Raw genomic sequence first — 22,649 nt, 5'->3', positions numbered from 1 at the left:
ATTTATATTAAAGAGAACACACTGGGGTGCATTTACTAAAACCAAAGCAGCCAGAAATCAATCAGCTTCTATTTTTAGCTTGTTCAGTTACACTTTAAAAATAAAAAAAAAAGCTAGAAGCCGATTGGTGGCCATGCACAGTTGCCCTGGATTCTGGCTGCTCAACTAACTCTCCCCATTAAAGGTTTAAGTCACGAAGCTTTACGGAGGGATATTTATTTTTGGCCATGTGGCTGTAATTTTCTCACTGTGCTGTTGCCCTGGCAACTAAGGTGACTTACTTAGCTGCCACACCTGGAGAGGCTCATAACTGCAGAGAGCAGCATAGAGTAAGGATGGCCCGTGTGTGTGTCCTACTTCTTCTGCTTCTATTTGCTTCATTTGTTGACAGATCGCGTTCCTACCACCACGCAGACAGTAAGTTATCCTAAGGATCCAATAGATTTTTTCTCTATTTAAATTATTTATTGTATTTTTCAGTTTTAGGGGTTACATTGTTAGTGGGGGGGGGGGGGGGGAGGGCAGAGGAGTGCTCTAATGTGCAAATATACTTAGCATAACTGACCATATCAACACTGACCAATGTAACACACACACACATACATAAATATATATATATATTTTTTTCATATCGATATCAAATCGTATAGCACTCTCACCAATGTATTAAATCACATATTACAGCATTAGTAATCTTAGCGGCATATTAAGGCTTCATGCACACGGGTTTATTGTAAAAGCTGTTTAGGGTCAATGTACAGTAGGCTTAACAATAGGAGCTTCTACAGGAGTTTTACATGTTTTCTCCTGCCTATAGAAACAGCTCCATGTTATTCCATATGTCCATGAACATTAGGGGGTTTAGAGGCATATTTCTAGAGGAGTGTTTAGAAGCAGGAAAAGAAACCCTTCATAAACAAAAAAACGTTCATGAACGCGTATAAATGCGGTGTTTAGAAGCATTCTGCATTTTGAAATGTACATTGAAAAATAAGCAGAGGTGAATGTTTTGGGGGAAAAAAACGCTTAAAAAGCAAATGCACATAAACTCTCCTAAACTCTTGTGCAATACGAGCCATTATGAGCATTTTATGCTGCTCTTTCTGCCAGAGGTTCCGGCATTTTTCTGCTCCTAGTGTGCATGGATCCTAAAAGAAGAGCGGGAAATGAGAATAACAAACCTACATACTCACCTAGCTGGTTGCAGCATCAATCCAATTCTGCATCTGTCTCCTGCCGGCTCTACACCAAGAACTGAGTCATCAAACATCGCTGATCCCTCAGTTCTCTGGTCTGTTCTAAGCACAGAGCAGTGATGGTCAGTGGAGCGCCAGGCTATGGAGGGCATGGAAGCGGCTGGCTCAGGCTCTCAGGAGCACACTGAGAGGCTGAGCCAGCTGCTGATCGGCATCTGGACGGATCCCAACATTATTGTTGGCATCCCTGCAGAGCCTGGAGTGGCTCCGTAACGTCAACAAACAGCAGACTTTAGCCTAATGACGGCTGAATCTGGGTCACAGGAGTGCAGAACTAAGCGCACTCCTGTGACCCATAGGAGGATTATGGACAAAAAAGCTTTGGCTATACTTCTCCTTTAAACTGTACCCATACTAAAATTAAAAGTAAGTAGTAAAATGCTAATAGGATTTATTTGCACTTCGTGCCTAGTTAATCAGGCCATCATTGTCTTGATAACTCAAATCATATATACAGTATATAGTAAGGGGACATTATGCATCAATGTGACAGACTACATGAACTGGGATTACAGACTTAGATAGATCTCACAAACACATATATTCAAGAAGGTTTGCCCATATAGATATATGTTGGGCAGGGGCCCAGCTCTCTAGCTTGTTGAAAGCACACAGCCTTTTTAACCCTAGTTGCAGTAAAATAGTATTAAAAAAAATAAAAAAGCCCCCCTGATCTGTTACTACTGAGTGCATTACAAGAAAAGGAGTATTCAATCAGGCTTTAGTACAATTGCTGTTTTGGGGGCTGAAACTAACATTACCAGTTCTGCATTCACTGTAAAAAGCTGTGGAATTTGTTAGCACTGTTGAAATAAATACAAATCCACAAGATCAGTGCATATCTTAAGTCAAATTCCCCCCTTTCATATTAAGAAATAGCAAAATTAATAAGAAAATGTTAGTCGGTATTTAAATAGTTGGACATAATTTGTTCCAGGTTAATAAGTTAAAAATAAAACTTTGTATATTTAATATCTATATATTTTATTGATGTGCATTGTATTCAATCAGTGAAAAGTCGATATGATTTATGTCTTTCTTCTTTTATTTTAGGTTGTGGTACGCGCAATATTAGATCGTATGATTCACGGATTGTAGGAGGAGTTATTGCCCGGAAAGGTTCCTGGCCATGGATGGTCAGCATACAGAGTCCGGATTTAAATGGATATAACCACTTTTGTGGAGGAACCCTAATAAAAGACCAATGGGTGTTGACTGCTGCACACTGCTTTGGTGATTTAAGGTAAGGTTATCTCTTCTGGTCCTCTTCTCAATAATTAAAAGAGAAGTTTTTTTTTTTTCTAGAAAATATACTTACTTAGGTGGATGGAGCACCAGTTCGATGCTGCATCTGTCCCTCGTCGGCTCGAAGACTGAGCAAACAGTGCTGATCGCTCAGTTCTCAGTGCTCCGTGAGCTAGTGACTCTGTCTCCGCTCTTTGCTCTGCCCCCACCTATCCACCCCCCCCCCACCCCCACGAGGGGGAGGGAGCGGCTGGGGCTCCCAGTAATTTGCTGAGAGGCTGAGCCAGGTTCCAACTTTAAAGTTGGGATTTTTCCCAGCCGGGACTGGCTAAGTGGCTAGTGTACTTTTTCTTTTAAGAAAAATATATATATCGTATTCATCTCTAGACATATAGCAGTCTGTTAAGCGTGTTAGAATGTTTGTGCTTGTGCTGCCACCTTCTTGCAGTCCTTTTTAACATTTTTTTTTTACTTTACAGCTCTGTGGCAAAATGGAGAATTGTGATAGGAGCTAACAAACTATCACAACTTGACAAGGAAGTGCAGATAAGATCTGTCAAGGCTTATATTCTGCACAAAAGATACGACAGCAAATTAAAGATCAATGATATTGCCCTCATACAGCTCAACTCGCCAGTAGTGTACAATGACTTCGTTCAGCCAGCATGTTTACCCAGCAGCACCATGGACATCTACAGCATGAGCACATGCTACATAAGTGGCTGGGGACATTTGTCTGAGAATGGTAAGTTTCGTCTGCAGTCCTAAACTTCTTAATGAACTTGTCCTGGTATTATCCTTGCAAAACATAACAATGTAAAAGAAGGCACCAAGAAGAGCCATTTTGGGGTCCTACATTTCCTCTCAAGTGCAAATAAGTATTTCCACTCCATCTCTAAAAAGCACAAGGGTACTGAAAGATGATGGAGTGGGGGTGAGTGCCTGCTAAAGCTACAGATTTGGAGCTGATCACTGCCAGTTGGTGGACACCAAGGAGAACACTGGGGGGGGGAAAAAACTACATATAGTCACTTCCTGGTGTCTGTTTTTTGTTATGCTGGCATTACAAGGCTTATATCATGTCCATTATAGTACTTCTCATATCTCACATATGGCTGTATAGTTTGCATATTTAATTAATTTTCATTATCTTTTTTTTTTTACAGGTGCCGCAACAGCGGATTTTCTGCGGGAAGCCAAAGTGAACTTGATTGACCTTCAAACCTGTAACAGCCCAGGCTGGTACAATGGCCGCATCCATGCACAAAACCTGTGCGCTGGATATCAAAGAGGTGGAGTGGACACTTGCCAAGTAAGTTTCAAAAGATTACATCCATTTTTTCAAACAATTAACAATGCTTGTCTTGTACATGGGGACATTATATACATTCATCCTATTTTCAGTATTCGTATATACTGTATGAAAGCATATCGTCTCCTTGCGATATATAGATTTTAATAAGAAATAGCAGCTTATAGATGCAAAAAAGGCTATGTTAAAATAGCACAAAGTGATTAACCTATTCCTGCCGGTGGTACGCATATAATCAGGCCTCTCGGCAGCTGGGCCTTAACACCAAGAGGCTGCATAACTCCGTACCAGAATGTTAATAGAGCTGTGCCGAGAGTGCCCGTCCTGAGCGCTCCCAGCAGAGTTACTGGTGGCTAATGGAAAGCTCCCAGTCTCTACTTGTGATCGGAAGCTTTCCAATCATGTAACCGCTATGACAGCCAATTATGGCGGTCACTTGATCAGAATCCCCGCCCCCTGGTATCAGAAACCTCTTAAAGAGCCGGGAGGCGCCTGCGTTGAGGGGTTAAAGTGGAAGTAAACGCTATTCTTTAACTTGTACCTACAGGTAAGCTTATTATCAAGCTTTGCCTATAGGTACAATGAATATCTCCTAAACGTATACCATTTAGGAGATATTCACATCAGCATTAGCCAATAACTTCACCTGCCCATTCAGACTGACGCTCTGCATTCAGGGCATACAGTGTGCGCAGGAATGATGTCATTGTGGCCCAGGCCATTCATACAGCCAGAGGGCTCTGTGTGCAGGTAAGTCTGTCATAGTGTGCTAGTATGCGGTGCATACTAGTACATTATGACTTAAACCTGCAGGGGGGCCGGATTACTACCACTTTTAGGCCTTGTTCACACCATGTGTGTAGAAAAACTGATGGAAACTGACAGTCAGATTTCACTTGCAGAGACATCAGTTTACATCAGTTTTCAAGTGCGTTTCAATTAGTTTTATACATGTTGCAGATTCCTGTGCAGAAAAAATCTGCACGTGATACTAGTGTTGTGGTGTGAACAGTGCACATGGAGAACAGTTGATTTAGTTGTACCCTTGCAGAATGCATGCAGAAAAATTGACGTCTCTGTACCATGGTATGATCTAGCCCTAAAGGAAGCATGTCATGGGAAAAGGATATAGACGTCCATTGTTGCCCTTTCCTGAAAATGCTACTACTTTAATGCTAATTCACAGGCTTTGATGCCTCCTGAGTCACTGACATGAAATCATCATAGAGATGAGCAATTCTAACTTTTTTCAATTTTAAATTGCTGTATGCTTATGGAGCTGTGACTCCGCAATTGAAACCAGATACATCCAGGGAACTAGCATTTTCACAAGAACTTTGCTCATAGCGCCACTTATATTTCCAAAGTTAGCTACTTTTTCTATTGTTCTTCAGTTATCCGTTTGACCACGAAAGACTTTTTAAAGGGACCCTTTCACCACTCAATGCATGAGATAAACACGCCAAAGTAAATTAACTAACAGAAATACTCAGGCTACTTTTGTTGCCCCCTCCTTGCCCCCACTGTGCTGCAAATAGAACCTTTCCCTTTATTCCTCACTGACATTTCTGGCAGGCTCTATGTCCAGCAGACTTGCGGCTGCTCTACCTCTCCCACACTGATGTCAGCTAAAGTCCTGGCGGCAGCCAGGGGAAACCTCACGCCATGTGCTCCCACAGTCTTTGCAGTATCTTGGATGACATAAGGGCCAGGGGAAAAAAGTCCGGGAGTATTCTCTAGGATGGGGAACCAGGGGCAAAAGCAGCAAAATAACAAGCACATTTACTCGAGTTCTCCTCAAAAGACATTATGGGGTCTCTTATCACATTCTGGTACTTATTATTCTTTTGTAAATATTAGACTAACATTCTTTTTATCTTTGATTCCATTACAGGGAGACAGCGGAGGACCACTCATGTGTTTGGATAAAACAACTTCAAAGTACTTTGTGGCAGGTGTCACAAGCTGGGGTTCTGGTTGTGCCCGCAAACAACGTCCAGGTATCTATGCCAGTACCCAGCATTTTCTGAAGTGGATTTCTGCTAAATTGAGTAGCTGCACTCAGCAGAAAAAACAGCCAACTTTTACAGCCACTTCCAATACATTTCCTTCAGGATCTGAACGTAAATTAGATAACATGCCTTCATCTCAATCTCAAGTTTTCACAGCAAGGCAATCTATGGCGGACAATCCTTACGTGAGGAAGATCCTGAAGAGGTTCAAACCTGCAGAGTAAACCATGGAAGGGCCATGATGAGCACAAGCCCTGTAAGTTAACCTTTACAAATAAATAAATAAATGCACATATTTTTGCAGGTCAAAAAATGTGCATTTAATATTTCTTTAAACATGAGCCTGCAAAGTTTTGCATCCCCGATCAGTGGATCCCTGGTGCAATTTCAGGCTCCAACACATTCTACCCTCTGTATGGGCTGTCAATTTGCAGCCTGGAGGGAATGTGAATGGACTATGAACATGCTGCTCATCATGCTCGCAGCCCATTCAAACTACAAATCCGTCTGCCGTGGTAGAAGATAGAACTTGTAGTTTCATTATTCACAGATTCCTGTGAATGAATGATGCGGTTGTGCAGGCACAGCTGCACGATTTTAAAAATGTGACAGCAAATGTGGGAGAGGAACCTCCGCACGCTGTTTCGGGGGGGGGGGGGGGGGTGAGTTGCTAAACATGTTACACCATATATATGGGTGTAAAACGTAACAAGTTTAGAAGGGGAAATTAAGCATTCCATAGATGACGCAAAAAAAAAAAAAAAAATTTGTTTGCTTCCCCATTACTGAAGTCAGTGTTGATGGGGGGGGAATTCCACTCACAGCACTACAGTATTCTGCTGGTGGGGAGGTTGCGGGGAACTATCTCAGCCAGCAGAGCAGGATGATTACTACTCATAGCTACAGCCATAGGCAATAAATAATCCAATGTAGAAATTCTGTCAGGCTGGTTGTACCCAAGTTGACCCATCAATTGACTGGGTGCAATCAGCCTGTCCATGCATAGATGGAATCTTGAATCACAATTCATGTATGGCTTGTTTTAGTCTTTCAAGAAGTAGCTGACAAATCAGTGTTGATGGGGGGAATTCCTCTCACAGCACTACTGTATTCTGCTGGCAGAGGGTTTGCGGGGAACCTTCTCAGCCAGCAGAGCAGGATGATCACTGCTCATAGGCAATAATCCAATGTAGAAATTCTGTCAGGCTGGTTGTACCCAAGTTGACCCATCAATTGACTGGGTGCAATCAGCCTGTCCATGCATGGATGCAATCTTGAATTCCTGTTCATGTATGGCTTGTTTTAGTCTTTAAAGATGCAGCTGACAAATCAGTCAGTGTTGATGGAGGGAATTCCTCACACAGCACTACTGTATTGTGCTGGCGGGGGGGGGGGGGGGGGTTGCTGGGAACCTTCTCAGCCAGCAGAGAAGGATGATCATTGTTCATATTTATAGCCATAGGCAATAATCCAAGGTAAAAATTCTGTCAGGCTGGTTGTACAGAAGTTGACCCATTAATTGACTGGGTGCAATCAGCCTGTCCATGCATGGATGGAATCTTGAATTCCACTTCATGTATGGCTTGTTTTAGTCTTTAAAGATGCAGCTGACAAATCAGTCAGTGTTGATGGAGGGAATTCCTCACACAGCACTACTGTATTCTGCTGGCAGAGGGTTTGCGGGGAACCTTCTCAGCCAGCAGAGCAGGATGATCACTGCTCATATTTATAGCCATAGGCAATAATCCAATGTAGAAATTCTGTCAGGCTGGTTGTACCCAAGTTCATCCATCAATTGACTGGGTGCAATCAGCCTGTCCATGCATGGATGGAATCTTGAATCGCAATTCATGTATGGCTTGTTTTAGTCTTTCAAGAAGTAGCTGACAAATCAGTGTTGATGGGGGGAATTCCTCTCACAGCACTACTGTATTCTGCTGGCAGAGGGTTTGCGGGGAACCTTCTCAGCCAGCAGAGCAGGATGATCACTGCTCATAGGCAATAATCCAATGTAGAAATTCTGTCAGGCTGGTTGTACTCAAGTTCATCCATCATTTGACTGGGGTGCAATCAGCCTGTCCATGCATGGATGGAATCTTGAAATCCAACTCTTGTATGACTTGTTTCAGTCTTTAAAGATGCAGCTGACAAATCAGTCAGTGTTGATGGGGGGAATTCCTCACACAGCACTACTGTATTGTGCTGGCGGGGGGGGGTTGCTGGGAACCTTCTCAGCCAGCAGAGAAGGATGATCATTGTTCATATTTATAGCCATAGGCAATAATCCAAGGTAAAAATTCTGTCAGGCTGGTTGTACAGAAGTTGACCCATTAATTGACTGGGTGCAATCAGCCTGTCCATGCATGGATGGAATCTTGAATTCCTGTTCATGTATGGCTTGTTTTAGTCTTAACAGATGCAGCTGACAAATCAGTCAGTGTTGATGGGGGGAATTCCTCACACAGCACTACTGTATTCTGCTGGTGGGGGTTGGCGGGGAACCTTCTCAGCCAGCAGAGCAGGATGTTCACTGCTCATATTTATAGCCATAGGCAACAATCCAACGTAAAAATTCTGTCAGGCTGGTTGTACCCAAGTTGACAGATCAATTGACTGGGTGCAATCAGCCTGTCCATGCATGGATGGAATCTTGAATCACAATTTATGTATGGCTTGTTTTAATCTTTCAAGAAGTAGCTGAAAAATCAGTGTTGATTGGGGGAATTCCTCTCACAGCACTACTGTATTCTGCTGGCAGAGGGTTTGCGGGGAACCTTCTCAACCAGCAGAGCAGGATGATCACTGCTCATAGGCAATAATCCAATGTAGAAATTCTGTCAGGCTGGTTGTACCCAAGTTCATCCATCAATTGACTGGGGTAGAATCAGCCTGTCCATGCATGGATGGAATCTTGAAATCCAATTCTTGTATGACTTCTTTTAGTCTTTAAAGATGCAGCTGACAAATCAGTGTTGATGGGGGAAATTCCTCACACAGCACTACTGTATTCTGCTGGCGGGGGGTTGCGGGGAACCTTCTCAGCCAGCAGAGCAGGATGTTCACTGCTCATATTTATAGCCATAGGCAACAATCCAACGTAAAAATTATCACTGCTAATAGGCAATAATCCAATGTAGAAATTCTGTCAGGCTGGTTGTACCCAAGTTGACCCATCAATTCACTGGGTGCAATCAGCCTGTCCATGCATGGATGGAATCTTGAAATCCAATTCATGTATGGCTTGTTTTAATCTTTCAAGAAGTAGCTGACAAATCAGTGTTGATGGGGGGTATTCCTCTCACAGCACTACTGTATTCTGCTGGCAGAGGGTTTGCGCGGAACCTTCTCAGCCAGCAGAGCAGGATGATCACTGCTCATAGGCAATAATTCAATGTAGAAATTCTGTCAGGCTGGTTGTACCCAAGTTGACCCATCAATTGATTGGGTGCAATCAGCCTGTCCATGCATGGATGGAATCTTGAATTCCAATTCATGTATGGCTTGTTTTAGTTTTTAAAGATGCAGCTCACAAATCAGTCAGTGTTGATGGGGGGAATTCCTCCCACAGTACTACTGTATTGTGCTGGCGGGGGGGGGTGGGGGGTTGATGGGAACCTTCTCAGCCAGCAGAGAAGGATGATCTCTGCTCATATTTATAGCCATAGGCAATAATCCAACGTAAAATTTCTGTCAGGCTGGTTGTACAGAAGTTGACCCATTAATTGACTGGGTGCAATCAGCCTGTCCATGCATGGATGGAATCTTGAATTCCTGTTCATGTATGGCTTGTTTTAGTCTTTAAAGATGCAGCTGACAAATCAGTCAGTGTTGATGGAGGGAATTCCTCACACAGGACTACTGTATTCTGCTGGCAGAGGGTTTGCGGGGAACCTTCTCAGCCAGCAGAGCAGGATGTTCACTGCTCATATTTATAGCCATAGGCAACAATCCAATGTAAAAATTCTGTCAGGCTGGTTGTACCCAAGTTGACCCATCAATTCACTGGGTGCAATCAGCCTGTCCATGCATGGATGGAATCTTGAATTCCAATTCATGTATGGCTTGTTTTAGTCTTTCAAAAAGTAGCTGACAAATCAGTGTTGATGGGGGGAATTCCTCTCACAGCACTACTGTATTCTGCTGGCAGAGTGTTTGCGGGGAACCTTCTCAGCCAGCAGAGCAGGATGACCACTGCTCATAGGCAATAATCCAATGTAGAAATTCTGTCAGACTGGTTGTACCCAAGTTCATCCATCAATTGACTGGGGTAGAATCAGCCTGTCCATGCATGGATTGAATCTTGAAATCCAATTCTTGTATGACTTGTTTTAGTCTTTAAAGATGCAGCTGACAAATCAGTCAGTGTTGATGGAGGGAATTCCTCACACAGCACTACTGTATTCTGCTGGCGGGGGGGTTGCGGGGAACCTTCTCAGCCAGCAGAGCAGGATGTTCACTGCTCATATTTATAGCCATAGGCAACAATCCAACGTAAAAATTCTGTCAGGCTGGTTGTACCCAAGTTGACAGATCAATTGACTGGGTGCAATCAGCCTGTCCATGCATGGATGGAATCTTGAATCGCAATTCATGTATGGCTTGTTTTAATCTTTCAAGAAGTAGCTGAAAAATCAGTGTTGATTGGGGGAATTCCTCTCACAGCACTACTGTATTGTGCTGGCGGGGAAGGGGGGGGGGGGGTTGCTGGGAACCTTCTCAGCCAGCAGAGAAGGATGATCTCTGCTCATATTTATAGCCATAGGCAATAATCCAACGTAAAATTCTGTCAGGCTGGTTGTACAGAAGTTGACCCATTAATTGACTGGGTGCAATCAGCCTGTCCATTCATGGATGGAATCTTGAATTCCTGTTCATGTATGGCTTGTTTTAGTCTTTAAAGATGCAGCTGACAAATCAGTCAGTGTTGATGGGGGGAATTCCTCTCACAGCACTACTGTATTCTGCTGGCAGAGGGGTTGCGGGAACCTTCTCAGCCAGCAGAGTAGGATGATCACTGCTCATATTTAAAACCATAGGCAATAATCCAACGTAAAAATTCTGTCAGGCTGGTTGTACCCAAGTTGACCCATCAATTGATTGGGTGCAATCAGCCTGTCCATGCATGGATGGAATCTTGAATTCCAATTCATGTATGGCTTGTTTTAGTCTTTAAAGATGCAGCTGACAAATCAGTCAGTGTTGATGGAGGGAATTCCTCACACAGCACTACTGTATTCTGCTGGCGGGGGGGTTGCGGGGAACCTTCTCAGCCAGCAGAGCAGGATGTTCACTGCTCATATTTATAGCCATAGGCAACAATCCAACGTAAAAATTCTGTCAGGCTGGTTGTACCCAAGTTGACAGATCAATTGACTGGGTGCAATCAGCCTGTCCATGCATGGATGGAATCTTGAATCGCAATTCATGTATGGCTTGTTTTAATCTTTCAAGAAGTAGCTGAAAAATCAGTGTTGATTGGGGGAATTCCTCTCACAGCACTACTGTATTGTGCTGGCGGGGGGGGGGGGGGGGGGGTTGCTGGGAACCTTCTCAGCCAGCAGAGAAGGATGATCTCTGCTCATATTTATAGCCATAGGCAATAATCCAACGTAAAATTCTGTCAGGCTGGTTGTACAGAAGTTGACCCATTAATTGACTGGGTGCAATCAGCCTGTCCATTCATGGATGGAATCTTGAATTCCTGTTCATGTATGGCTTGTTTTAGTCTTTAAAGATGCAGCTGACAAATCAGTCAGTGTTGATGGGGGGAATTCCTCACACAGCACTACTGTATTCTGCTGGCGGGGGTTGCGGGGAACCTTCTCAGCCAGCAGAGCAGGATGTTCACTGCTCATATTTATAGCCATAGGCAACAATCCATTCTAAAAATTCTGTCAGGCTGGTTGTACCCAAGTTCATCCATCAATTGGGTGCAATCAGCCTGTCCATGCATGGATGGAATCTTGAATTCCTGTTCATGTATGGCTTGTTTTAGTCTTTAAAGATGCAGCTGACAAATCAGTCAGTGTTGATGGGGGGAATTCCTCTCACAGCACTACTGTATTCTGCTGGCAGAGGGGTTGCGGGAACCTTCTCAGCCAGCAGAGTAGGATGATCACTGCTCATATTTAAAACCATAGGCAATAATCCAACGTAAAAATTCTGTCAGGCTGGTTGTACCCAAGTTGACCCATCAATTGATTGGGTGCAATCAGCCTGTCCATGCATGGATGGAATCTTGAATTCCAATTCATGTATGGCTTGTTTTAGTCTTTAAAGATGCAGCTGACAAATCAGTCAGTGTTGATGGGAGGAATTCCTCTCACAGCACTACTGTATTCTGCTGGCAGAGGGGTTGCGGGAACCTTCTCAGCCAGCAGAGTAGGATGATCACTGCTCATATTTAAAACCATAGGCAATAATCCAACGTAAAAATTCTGTCAGGCTGGTTGTACCCAAGTTGACCCATCAATTGATTGGGTGCAATCAGCCTGTCCATGCATGGATGGAATCTTGAATTCCAATTCATGTATGGCTTGTTTTAGTCTTTAAAGATGCAGCTGACAAATCAGTCAGTGTTGATGGGGGGAATTCCTCCCACAACACTACTGTATTCTGCTGGCGGGGGGGGGGGGTTGCTGGGAACCTTCTCAGCCAGCAGAGAAGGATGATCATTGTTCATAATTATAGCCATAGGCAATAATCCAACGTAAAAATTCTGTCAGGCTGGTTGTACAGAAGTTGACCCATCAATTGACTGGGTGCAATCAGCCTGTCCATGCATGGATGGAATCTTGAATTCCTGTTCATGTATGGCTTGTTTTAGTCTTTACAGATGCAGCTGACAAATCAGTCAGTGTTGATGGAGGGAATTCCTCACACAGCACTACTGTATTCTGCTGGCAGAGGGTTTGCGGGGAACCTTCTCAGCCAGCAGAGCAGGATGATCACTGCTCATATTTATAGCCATAGGCAATAATCCAATGTAGAAATTGTGTCAGGCTGGTTGTACCCAAGTTCATCCATCAATTGACTGGGTGCAATCAGCCTGTCCATGCATGGATGGAATCTTGAATCGCAATTCATGTATGGCTTGTTTTAATTTTTCAAGAAGTAGCTGACAAATCAGTGTTGATAGGGGGAATTCCTCTCACAGCACTACTGTATTCTGCTGGCAGAGGGTTTGCGGGGAACCTTCTCAGCCAGCAGAGCAGGATGATCACTGCTCATAGGCAATAATCCAATGTAGAAATTCTGTCAGGCTGGTTGTACCCAAGTTGATACATCAATTGACTGGGGTGCAATCATCCTGTCCATGCATGGATGGAATCTTGAAATCCAATTCTTGTATGACTTGTTTTAGCCTTTAAAGATGCAGCTGACAAATCAGTCAGTGTTGATGGGGGGAATTCCTCACACAGCACTACTGTATTCTGCTGACAGAGGGGTTGCGGGGAACCTTCTCAACCAGCAGAGTAGGATGATCACTGCTCATATTTAAAACCATAGGCAATAATCCAACGTAAAAATTCTGTCAGGCTGGTTGTACCCAAGTTGACCCATCAATTGATTGGGTGCAATCAGCCTGTCCATGCATGGATGGAATCTTGAATTCCAATTCATGTATGGCTTGTTTTAGTCTTTAAAGATGCAGCTGACAAATCAGTCAGTGTTGATGGGGGGAATTCCTCACACAGCACTACTGTATTTTGCTGGCGGGGGGTTGCGGGGAACCTTCTCAGCCAGCAGAGCAGGATGTTCACTGCTCATATTTATAGCCATAGGCAACAATCCAATCTAAAAATTCTGTCAGGCTGGTTGTACCCAAGTTCATCCATCAATTGACTGGGTGCAATCAGCCTGTCCATGCATGGATGGAATCTTGAATCGCAATTCATGTATGGCTTGTTTTAGTCTTTCAAAAAGTAGCTGACAAATCAGTGTTGATGGGGGGAATTCCTCTCACAGCACTACTGTATTCTGCTGGCAGAGGGTTTGCGGGGAACCTTCTCAGCCAGCAGAGCAGGATGATCACTGCTCATAGGCAAAAATCCAATGTAGAAATTCTGTCAGGCTGGTTGTACCCAAGTTCATCCATCAATTGACTGGGGTAGAATCAGCCTGTCCATGCATGGATGGAATCTTGAAATCCAATTCTTGTATGACTTGTTTTAGTCTTTAAAGATGCAGCTGACAAATCAGTCAGTGTTGATGGGGGGAATTCCTCACACAGCACTACTGTGTTCTGCTGGCGGGGGGTTGCGGGGAACCATCTCAGCCAGCAGAGCAGGATGTTCACTGCTCATATGTATAGCCATAGGCAACAATCCAATCTAAAAATTCTGTCAGGCTGGTTGTACCCAAGTTGACCCATCAATTCACTGGGTGCAATCAGCCTTTCCATGCATGGATGGAATCTTGAATTCCAATTCATGTATGGCTTGTTTTAATCTTTAAAGAAGTAGCTGACAAATCAGTGTTGATGGGGGGAATTCCTCTCACAGCACTACTGTATTCTGCTGGCAGAGGGTTTGCGGGGAACCTTCTCAGCCAGCAGAGCAGGATGACCACTGCTCATAGGCAATAATCCAATGTAGAAATTCTGTCAGACTGGTTGTACCCAAGTTAATCCATCAATTGACTGGGGTAGAATCAGCCTGTCCATGCATGGATGGAATCTTGAAATCCAATTCTTGTATGACTTGTTTTAGTCTTTAAAGATGCAGCTGACAAATCAGTCAGTGTTGATGGGGGGAATTCCTCACACAGCACTACTGTATTCTGCTGGCGGGGGGGTTGCGGGGAACCTTCTCAGCCAGCAGAGCAGGATGTTCACTGCTCATATTTATAGCCATAGGCAACAATCCAATGTAAAAATTCTGTCAGGCTGATTGTACCCAAGTTGACCAATCAATTCACTGGGTGCAATCTGCCTGTCCATGCATGGATGGAATCTTGAATTCCAATTCATGTATGGCTTATTTAAGTCTTTACAGATGCAGCTGACAAATCAGTCAGTGTTGATGGGAGGAATTCCTCTCACAGAACTACTGTATTCTGCTGGCAGAGGGGTTGCGGGAACCTTCTCAGCCAGCAGAGTAGGATAATCACTGCTCATATTTAAAACCATAGGCAATAATCCAACGTAAAAATTCTGTCAGGCTGGTTGTACCCAAGTTGACCCATCAATTGATTGGGTGCAATCAGCCTGTCCATGCATGGATGGAATCTTGAATTCCTGTTCATGTATGGCTTGTTTTAGTCTTTACAGATGCAGCGGACAAATCAGTCAGTGTTGATGGAGGGAATTCCTCACACAGCACTACTGTATTCTGCTGGCAGAGGGTTTGCGGGGAACCTTCTCAGCCAGCAGAGCAGGATGATCACTGCTCATAGGCAATAATCCAATGTAGAAATTCTGTCAGGCTGGTTGTACCCAAGTTGATACATCAATTGACTGGGGTGCAATCATCCTGTCCATGCATGGATGGAATCTTGAAATCCAATTCTTGTATGACTTGTTTTAGCCTTTAAAGATGCAGCTGACAAATCAGTCAGTGTTGATGGGGGGAATTCCTCACACAGCACTACTGTATTCTGCTGACAGAGGGGTTGCCGGGAACCTTCTCAACCAGCAGAGTAGGATGATCACTGCTCATATTTAAAACCATAGGCAATAATCCAACTTAAAAATTCTGTCAGGCTGGTTGTACCCAAGTTGACCCATCAATTGATTGGGTGCAATCAGCCTGTCCATGCATGGATGGAATCTTGAATTCCAATTCATGTATGGCTTGTTTTAGTCTTTAAAGATGCAGCTGACAAATCAGTCAGTGTTGATGGGGGGGAATTCCTCACACAGCACTACTGTATTTTGCTGGCGGGGGGTTGCGGGGAACCTTCTCAGCCAGCAGAGCAGGATGTTCACTGCTCATATTTATAGCCATAGGCAACAATCCAATCTAAAAATTCTGTCAGGCTGGTTGTACCCAAGTTCATCCATCAATTGACTGGGTGCAATCAGCCTGTCCATGCATGGATGGAATCTTGAATCGCAATTCATGTATGGCTTGTTTTAGTCTTTCAAAAAGTACCTGATAAATCAGTGTTGATGGGGGGAATTCCTCTCACAGCACTACTGTATTCTGCTGGCAGAGGGTTTGCGGGGAACCTTCTCAGCCAGCAGAGCAGGATGATCACTGCTCATAGGCAAAAATCCAATGTAGAAATTCTGTCAGGCTTGTTGTACCCAAGTTCATCTATCAATTGACTGGGGTAGAATCAGCCTGTCCATGCATGGATGGAATCTTGAAATCCAATTCTTGTATGACTTGTTTTAGTCTTTAAAGATGCAGCTGACAAATCAGTCAGTGTTGATGGGGGGAATTCCTCACACAGCACTACTGTGTTCTGCTGGCGGGGGGTTGCGGGGAACCATCTCAGCCAGCAGAGCAGGATGTTCACTGCTCATATGTATAGCCATAGGCAACAATCCAATCTAAAAATTCTGTCAGGCTGGTTGTACCCAAGTTGACCCATCAATTCACTGGGTGCAATCAGCCTTTCCATGCATGGATGGAATCTTGAATTCCAATTCATGTATGGCTTGTTTTAATCTTTAAAGAAGTAGCTGACAAATCAGTGTTGATGGGGGGAATTCCTCTCACAGCACTACTGTATTCTGCTGGCAGAGGGTTTGCGGGGAACCTTCTCAGCCAGCAGAGCAGGATGATCACTGCTCATAGGCAATAATCCAATGTAGAAATTCTGTCAGGCTGGTTGTACCCAAGTTCATCCATCAATTGACTGGGGTGCAATCAGCCTGTCCATGCATGGATGGAATCTTGAAATCCAATTCTTGTATGACTTGTTTTAGTCTTTAAAGATGCAGCTGACAAATCAGTCAGTGTTGATGGGGGGAATTCCTCACACAGCACTACTGTATTCTGCTGGTGGGGGGGTTGCGGGGAACCTTCTCAGCCAGCAGAGTAGGATGTTCACTGCTCATATTTATAGCCATAGGCAACAATCCAACGTAAAAATTCTGTCAGGTTGGTTGTACCCAAGTTCATCCATCAATTCACTGGGTGCAATCAGCCTGTCCATGCATGGATGGAATCTTGAATTCCAATTCATGTATGGCTTGTTTTAGTCTTTACAGATGCAGCTGACAAATCAGTCAGTGTTGATGAGGGGAATTCCTCACACAGCACTACTGTATTCTGCTGGCGGGGGGGTTGCGGGGAACCTTCTCAGCCAGCAGAGCAGGATGTTCACTGCTCATATTTATAGCCATAGGCAACAATCCAACGTAAAAATTCTGTCAGGCTGGTTGTCCCCAAGTTGACAGATCAATTGACTGGGTGCAATCAGCCTGTCCATGCATGGATGGAATCTTGAATCGCAATTCATGTATGGCTTGTTTTAGTCTTTCAAAAAGTAGCTGAAAAATCAGTGTTGATGGGAGGAATTCCTCTCACAGCACTACTGTATTCTGCTGGCAGAGGGTTTGCAGGGAACCTTCTCAGCCAGCAGAGCAGGATGATCACTGCTCATAGGCAATAATCCAATGTAGAAATTCTGTCAGGCTGGTTGTACCCAAGTTCATCCATCAATTGACTGGGGTGCAATCAGCCTGTCCATGCATGGATGGAATCTTGAAATCCAATTCTTGTATGACTTGTTTTAGTCTTTAAAGATGCAGCTGACAAATCAGTGTTGATGGGGGAAATTCCTCACACAGCACTACTGTATTCTGCTGGCGGGGGGGTTGCGAGGAACGTTCTCAGCCAGCAGAGCAGGATGATCACTGCTCATATTAATAGCCATAGGCAACAATCCAACGTAAAAACTATCACTGGTCATAGGCAATAATCCAATGTAGAAATTCTGTCAGGCTGGTTGTACCCAAGTTGACCCATCAATTCACTGGGTGCAATCAGCCTGTCCATGCATGGATGGAATCTTGAATTCCAATTCATGTATGGCTTGTTTAAGTCTTTACAGATGCAGCTGACAAATCAGTCAGTGTTGATGGGGGGAATTCCTCTCACAGCACTACTGTATTCTGCTGGCAGAGGGGTTGCGGGGAACCTTCTCAGCCAGCAGAACAGGATGATCACTGCTCATATTTATAGCCATAAGCAAAAAATAATCCAATGAAAAAAATTCTGTTAGGCTGGTTGTACCCAAGTTGATCCATCAATTGACTGGGGTGCAATCAGCCTGTCCATGCATGGATGGAATCTTGAATTCCTATTCAAGTATGGCTTGTTTTAGTCTTTAAAGATGCAGCTGACAAATGTTTGGAAACTTTTATCAAGGCATCTTTTGCCTTGGTGAATGCTGCACTGCAGTCGGTGGTTGCGGCTACTGGAGTCTGCCAGAGCCTTAGGATTGGTGTAAAAAGTCTGTCCAGGAAGTTAGGCTCAGCAGGTACTGAGGCTGACCTAGCTGAAGGTTTGACAGATTTCCCTAGGGCTCTCTGTTTTGCTGTAAATGCCTTAAAGGGGTCCATTCAACAGATTCAGCTGTCTTCACCTGGACTGGGCACCGCCATCTTGGAGGTAGCCATCTGGCTGTGACTCCCCAAAGCATTTGGTAATTTTTTTTAAAATAACAAACATTGTATACTTACATGCTCTGTTCAATGTTTTTGCAGAGAGGCCCCCAACCTCCCCTTCTTGGGTCCCCCACAGGCGAGTAGTGTAATGTAGAGTAGAGTAGTGTAGGGACTGGCCAGAGAGGGATTACTTTGATGCAGTTGGCCAGCTTAAACATGTATTGCAATGCATGTGAACTAAAAATCCCTTTTTTTTTTCTACAAAGTTTGTTGGAAAGAGTGTATAGTAGTGTGCAGAGAGTTAATTCAGATTTTTTTTTAGTGTTATCATGTCATCACAGCCCTTTAGCAACTGATGGGATATGGATGGATATATATATATATATATATATATATATCACACACACAGATGAAACTCGAAAAATTAGAATAATCGTGCAAAAGTTCATTTATTTCAGTAATGCAACTTAAAAGGTGAAACTAATATATGAGATAGACTCATTACATGCAAAGCAAGATAGTTCAAGCCGTGATTTGTCATAATTGTGATGATTATGGCTTACAGCTCATGAAAACCCCAAATCCACAATCTCAGAAAATTAGAATATTACATGCAATCAATAAAACAAAGATTGTACATAGAACAATATCAGACCTCTGAAAAGTATAAGCATGCATATGTACTCAGTACTTGGTTTGGGCCCCTTTTGCAGCAATTACCGCCTCAATGCAGCGTGGCATGGAAGCTATCAGCCTGTGGCACTGCTGAGGTGTTATGGCAGACCAAGTCCTGCTGGAAAATGAAGTCAGCATCCCCATAAAGCTAGTCTACGGAAGGAAGCATGAAGTGCTCCAAAATCTCCTGGTAGACAGCTGCGTTGACCCTGGACTTAATGAAGCACAGTGGACCAACACCAGCAGGTGACATGGCTCCCCAAATCAACACAGACTGTGGAAACTTCACACTGGACTTCAAGCATCGTACAGTGTGTGCCTCTCCATTCTTCCTCCATACTCTGGGTCCTTGGTTTCCAAATGAGATGCAAAAGTTGCTCTCATCAGAAAAGAGGACTTTGGACCACTAAGTAACAGACCAGGTCTGTTTTTCTTTAGCCCAGGTAAGACGCTTCTGACATTGTTTGTTGTTCAGGAGCGGCTTGACAAGAGGAATACGACATTTGAAGCCCATGTCCAGGATCCGTCTGTGTGTGGTGGCTCTTGATGCACTGACTGCAGCCTCAGCCCACTCCTTGTGAAAGTCCCCAACACTTTTGAATGGCCTTTTCCTGACAATCCTCTCCAGGCTGCGGTCATCCCTGCTGCTTGTGCACCTTTTTCTTCCACACTTTTCCCTTCTACATAACTTTCTATTAATGTGCTTTGACACGGCACTTGGGAACATCCAACTTCTTTTGCAATTACCTTTTGAGGCTTTCCCTCCTTATGGAGGGTGTCAATGATGGTTTTCTGAACAACTGTCAGGTCAGCAGTCTTTCCCATGATTGTGATTCCTACTGAACCAGACTGAGAGACAATTTGTGTAGTATTATGTTCAGCAGACTGTGTTCTTCTATTGTTGTGACTTAGATGACGTTCAGAGCACATTTTATGCCCAATTCATGCAAAACTCCACGTAATACCAAGGGGTTCACATACTTTTTCTTGCAACTGTATATTGTGTCACATTTTGCTTTCATTACATTATTTTATATATATATATTTTTTTTTTTTTTATTTTGTCACTTATCACTTTGTTGCTATATGGATGTTCTTTACTAATATATTGTTTGATTAATTGTTTTTGTCACAATTTTCCACTGGTTGTTTCTAGCAGTTTTTCATTTCCACACTTGGGTGTGGGTATATTTGCTTATACATTGATTTATTTTATATTAATTTATATGTCCATTTATTATTCATTTATGCACTGAGTAGCGCAGCACTAATCCATCATTCAATCTGTCATTTCACTCTACTTCATGGTATGAAATATTTAAAAAACGCAGCACAAGCAACATAGCTTACAGAGTGCCGACTATGCTCACTCTTTCTGCCTTCCCTCCTCCAATCACAGAAGCTGTTGTATAGATTCCATGAATGAAAAGTGATCTATTCATCATCCTGTCCTACATTCATAGATCGGCTTGTATAAACTCCCACTGCACCAGAAGATTATGGCTGCAAGGTATGGAAGGGAGGCAGAGGACTTCAGTTTTCCACTGACAGCTGACACCAGCACAAGGAACACCACTCTGCATTAAATGTAAATAAAGTCCCGTGTGCTCATTTAAAGGAAAAAAAAACAAGAAAGAGGTTTTAACTAACCTTAGACTTTACCTAATGTTAACAAAACCCTGCGATTACCCACAAACATCAATTCATACTTGCAAATCTAATGTCTGATATATGACATTAGGCCTGGGTTCACACTGATGGGGTGGCAGAATTCGCAGCGGTTTCTGTGCGAATTCTGCACTGCATCAAAATCGCACCCAGTTCATTTCAACCGCTGTGGGTGTGTATGCTAACAACACCCCGAAATCGGTTCGCAAAATGCGGTGCAATGTGCAGAACTGGATCGCATGGGTGTGGATACCCATCTGATCTGATTCTAGTGCGGACCAAAAAAAGGGTCCTGCACCTTTTTGGTGTGGATGCGGTGCGATTTGAGCCATACAAAATGTTCTGTGCGATGCGATTTGAGCCATACAAAATGTAAGGCTCAAATCGCATCGCACAGAATTCGCATGCGATTTTCATAGGAATGTGGGGCGGTTTCTGTGCAAATCACATGCGATATACCGCACCGCATATGTGTGAACCCAGGCTTAGGGATGCTTTCATGCAGCAATACCAAAGTGACACTGGCAACCCTTAATAGCAGTAAACAGAACAAAACAAGGTTTGTTGAACTTTCAGTCACTGACCTCTGTCTCCACACACCAAGGTCTTCTCAATACATGGGATGTCTGTGTAGCCAAAACTAAGAAGACTTTTCATTTGTTGTGCTGTGATTGGATGATTCCACATGGCTGTAGTCATAGCTGGGCAGAACAGCAGTGGCTTTGTTGTAACCCATGAACGGACCACACGTCTGCAAACAGAATATATAGCAAAATCTTAAAGCTGAGCTCCAAACAAAGCACTAAAATAAATACAGACATCAAAATGCATACTGTGTAACTGTTTTACTGAACAGATTATTTGGATTTCTTTCTATCCAGTACTGAGACATACCTTACCCTGCCACACAGCAAAGACAAATGGATAACACCCTTTCTCTGCTACAATTAAAATGTATCTGAACCCCAAACTAAAAATCTAATATATTGCAGCCTACCAGCCCTTAGATGTAGTACTTGCATATTTTGTCAGGATTTTTTTTCCTTTATTTTCACCCGGTGATCCTGCCAGTAACCCACTTTCTGTCCTAGAGTGACAATGTTCTCTCACTGTACTGTATCTATGGAGGAGCAGTGTTGTCACCCTAGAAGAAGAAATTTAAGATTACAGAATAGGGACTGCCGGGATAACCTGGTATTTGTATCCAAAAGGCACAATCCAAAACACAAGAGGCTGCTACTTGTGACAGAAATATACCTTATAAACACATATCTGCTGCACTCATTTTAAGGGTAACATACACTTTAAGAGAATGTGTGAACAGAAGCAAGTCACCGCCTTACAGATCTAAGCCACAAAAGCCTGATAAAGAAAAGCCCAAGAAGTAATCACCATTCTAGTGGAATGGGCTTTAATGGGAAAGGGACTCATGCAACTCACACGCTTGTAAAAACTACCTGTATGCAAAGCCCTAGCTATGTGAGGCTAGGAAAAAAAGGAAACGTTTACTTAAAGCAGAACCTTACCCATAACAATTTGATAAAAAAATAATGTTCTTTAGCAATGAGCAGAAGTTCCACATTAATAATTATGCTACCAAAATAATTGTGTGCTGTAAATTGTCTCCAACATTGTTTCCATTTCTTCTTGCTGGAGGCTGCCATTTTGCTGAAGCCCAGAGCACCTGAACAGCAGTAAGTCATAAAGCAGAACTAAACCCATTGAATCAACAGCTTCAAAAAACACCTACATTCTTGGAATGCCATGATTGCCAACTGTCACATTTGCCTGTGTCCTTACCCAAACTGTCAAACCATCAAATGGCTGGTGTCATAACTGATCACATGTGCAGCTCCATGGCAGTTGCAGATCAAACAGAAGCAGCTTCCTTGGCTGTAAAGGACAGGAGGGTTTAATTC

At 43.4% G+C, this 22,649-nt stretch overlaps 2 protein-coding genes across 5 annotated transcripts in view; one reads left to right on the top strand and one right to left on the bottom strand.

Moving 5' to 3' along the window:
- PPCDC (phosphopantothenoylcysteine decarboxylase) overlaps positions 1-22,649 on the bottom strand; it is a 418,450-nt gene that overhangs the window by 315,488 nt on the left and 80,313 nt on the right. For all 4 annotated transcript variants that reach the window (XM_089652388.1, XM_089652389.1, XM_089652390.1 and 1 more), the window contains one exon: positions 21,315-21,481. The gene's annotated coding sequence lies outside the window, so the exon portion shown is untranslated. The remainder of the gene's footprint in view (positions 1-21,314; positions 21,482-22,649) is intronic.
- On the top strand, positions 216-21,560 carry LOC149447518 (acrosin-like). The gene is made up of 6 exons (XM_089652384.1): positions 216-417; positions 2,310-2,499; positions 2,981-3,246; positions 3,668-3,813; positions 5,708-6,081; positions 19,101-21,560. Exons 1-5 carry the CDS (start codon positions 336-338, stop codon positions 6,047-6,049), a joined length of 1,026 nt encoding a protein of 341 aa, XP_089508510.1. The 5' UTR covers positions 216-335; the 3' UTR covers positions 6,050-6,081; positions 19,101-21,560.

Source organism: Staurois parvus, unplaced genomic scaffold, assembly GCF_062004578.1.
Source record: "Staurois parvus isolate SC_StPar_1 unplaced genomic scaffold, SC_StPar_1.0 ptg000682l, whole genome shotgun sequence".
Classification (NCBI taxonomy): domain Eukaryota; kingdom Metazoa; phylum Chordata; class Amphibia; order Anura; family Ranidae; genus Staurois; species Staurois parvus.
Note: the sequence above shows the minus strand (reverse complement) of the source record. Positions and strands in the feature narration are given on the sequence as shown.

Bases quoted from the DNA above. Each gene is read 5' to 3' on its own strand.
- LOC149447518 (XM_089652384.1), top strand. From the start codon at position 336: ATGGCCCGTGTGTGTGTCCTACTTCTTCTGCTTCTATTTGCTTCATTT. The intron at 2,500-2,980 runs GTAAGGTTATCT...TTTACTTTACAG, and splicing joins CACTGCTTTGGTGATTTAAG to CTCTGTGGCAAAATGGAGAA. The intron at 3,247-3,667 runs GTAAGTTTCGTC...TTTTTTTTACAG, and splicing joins GGGACATTTGTCTGAGAATG to GTGCCGCAACAGCGGATTTT.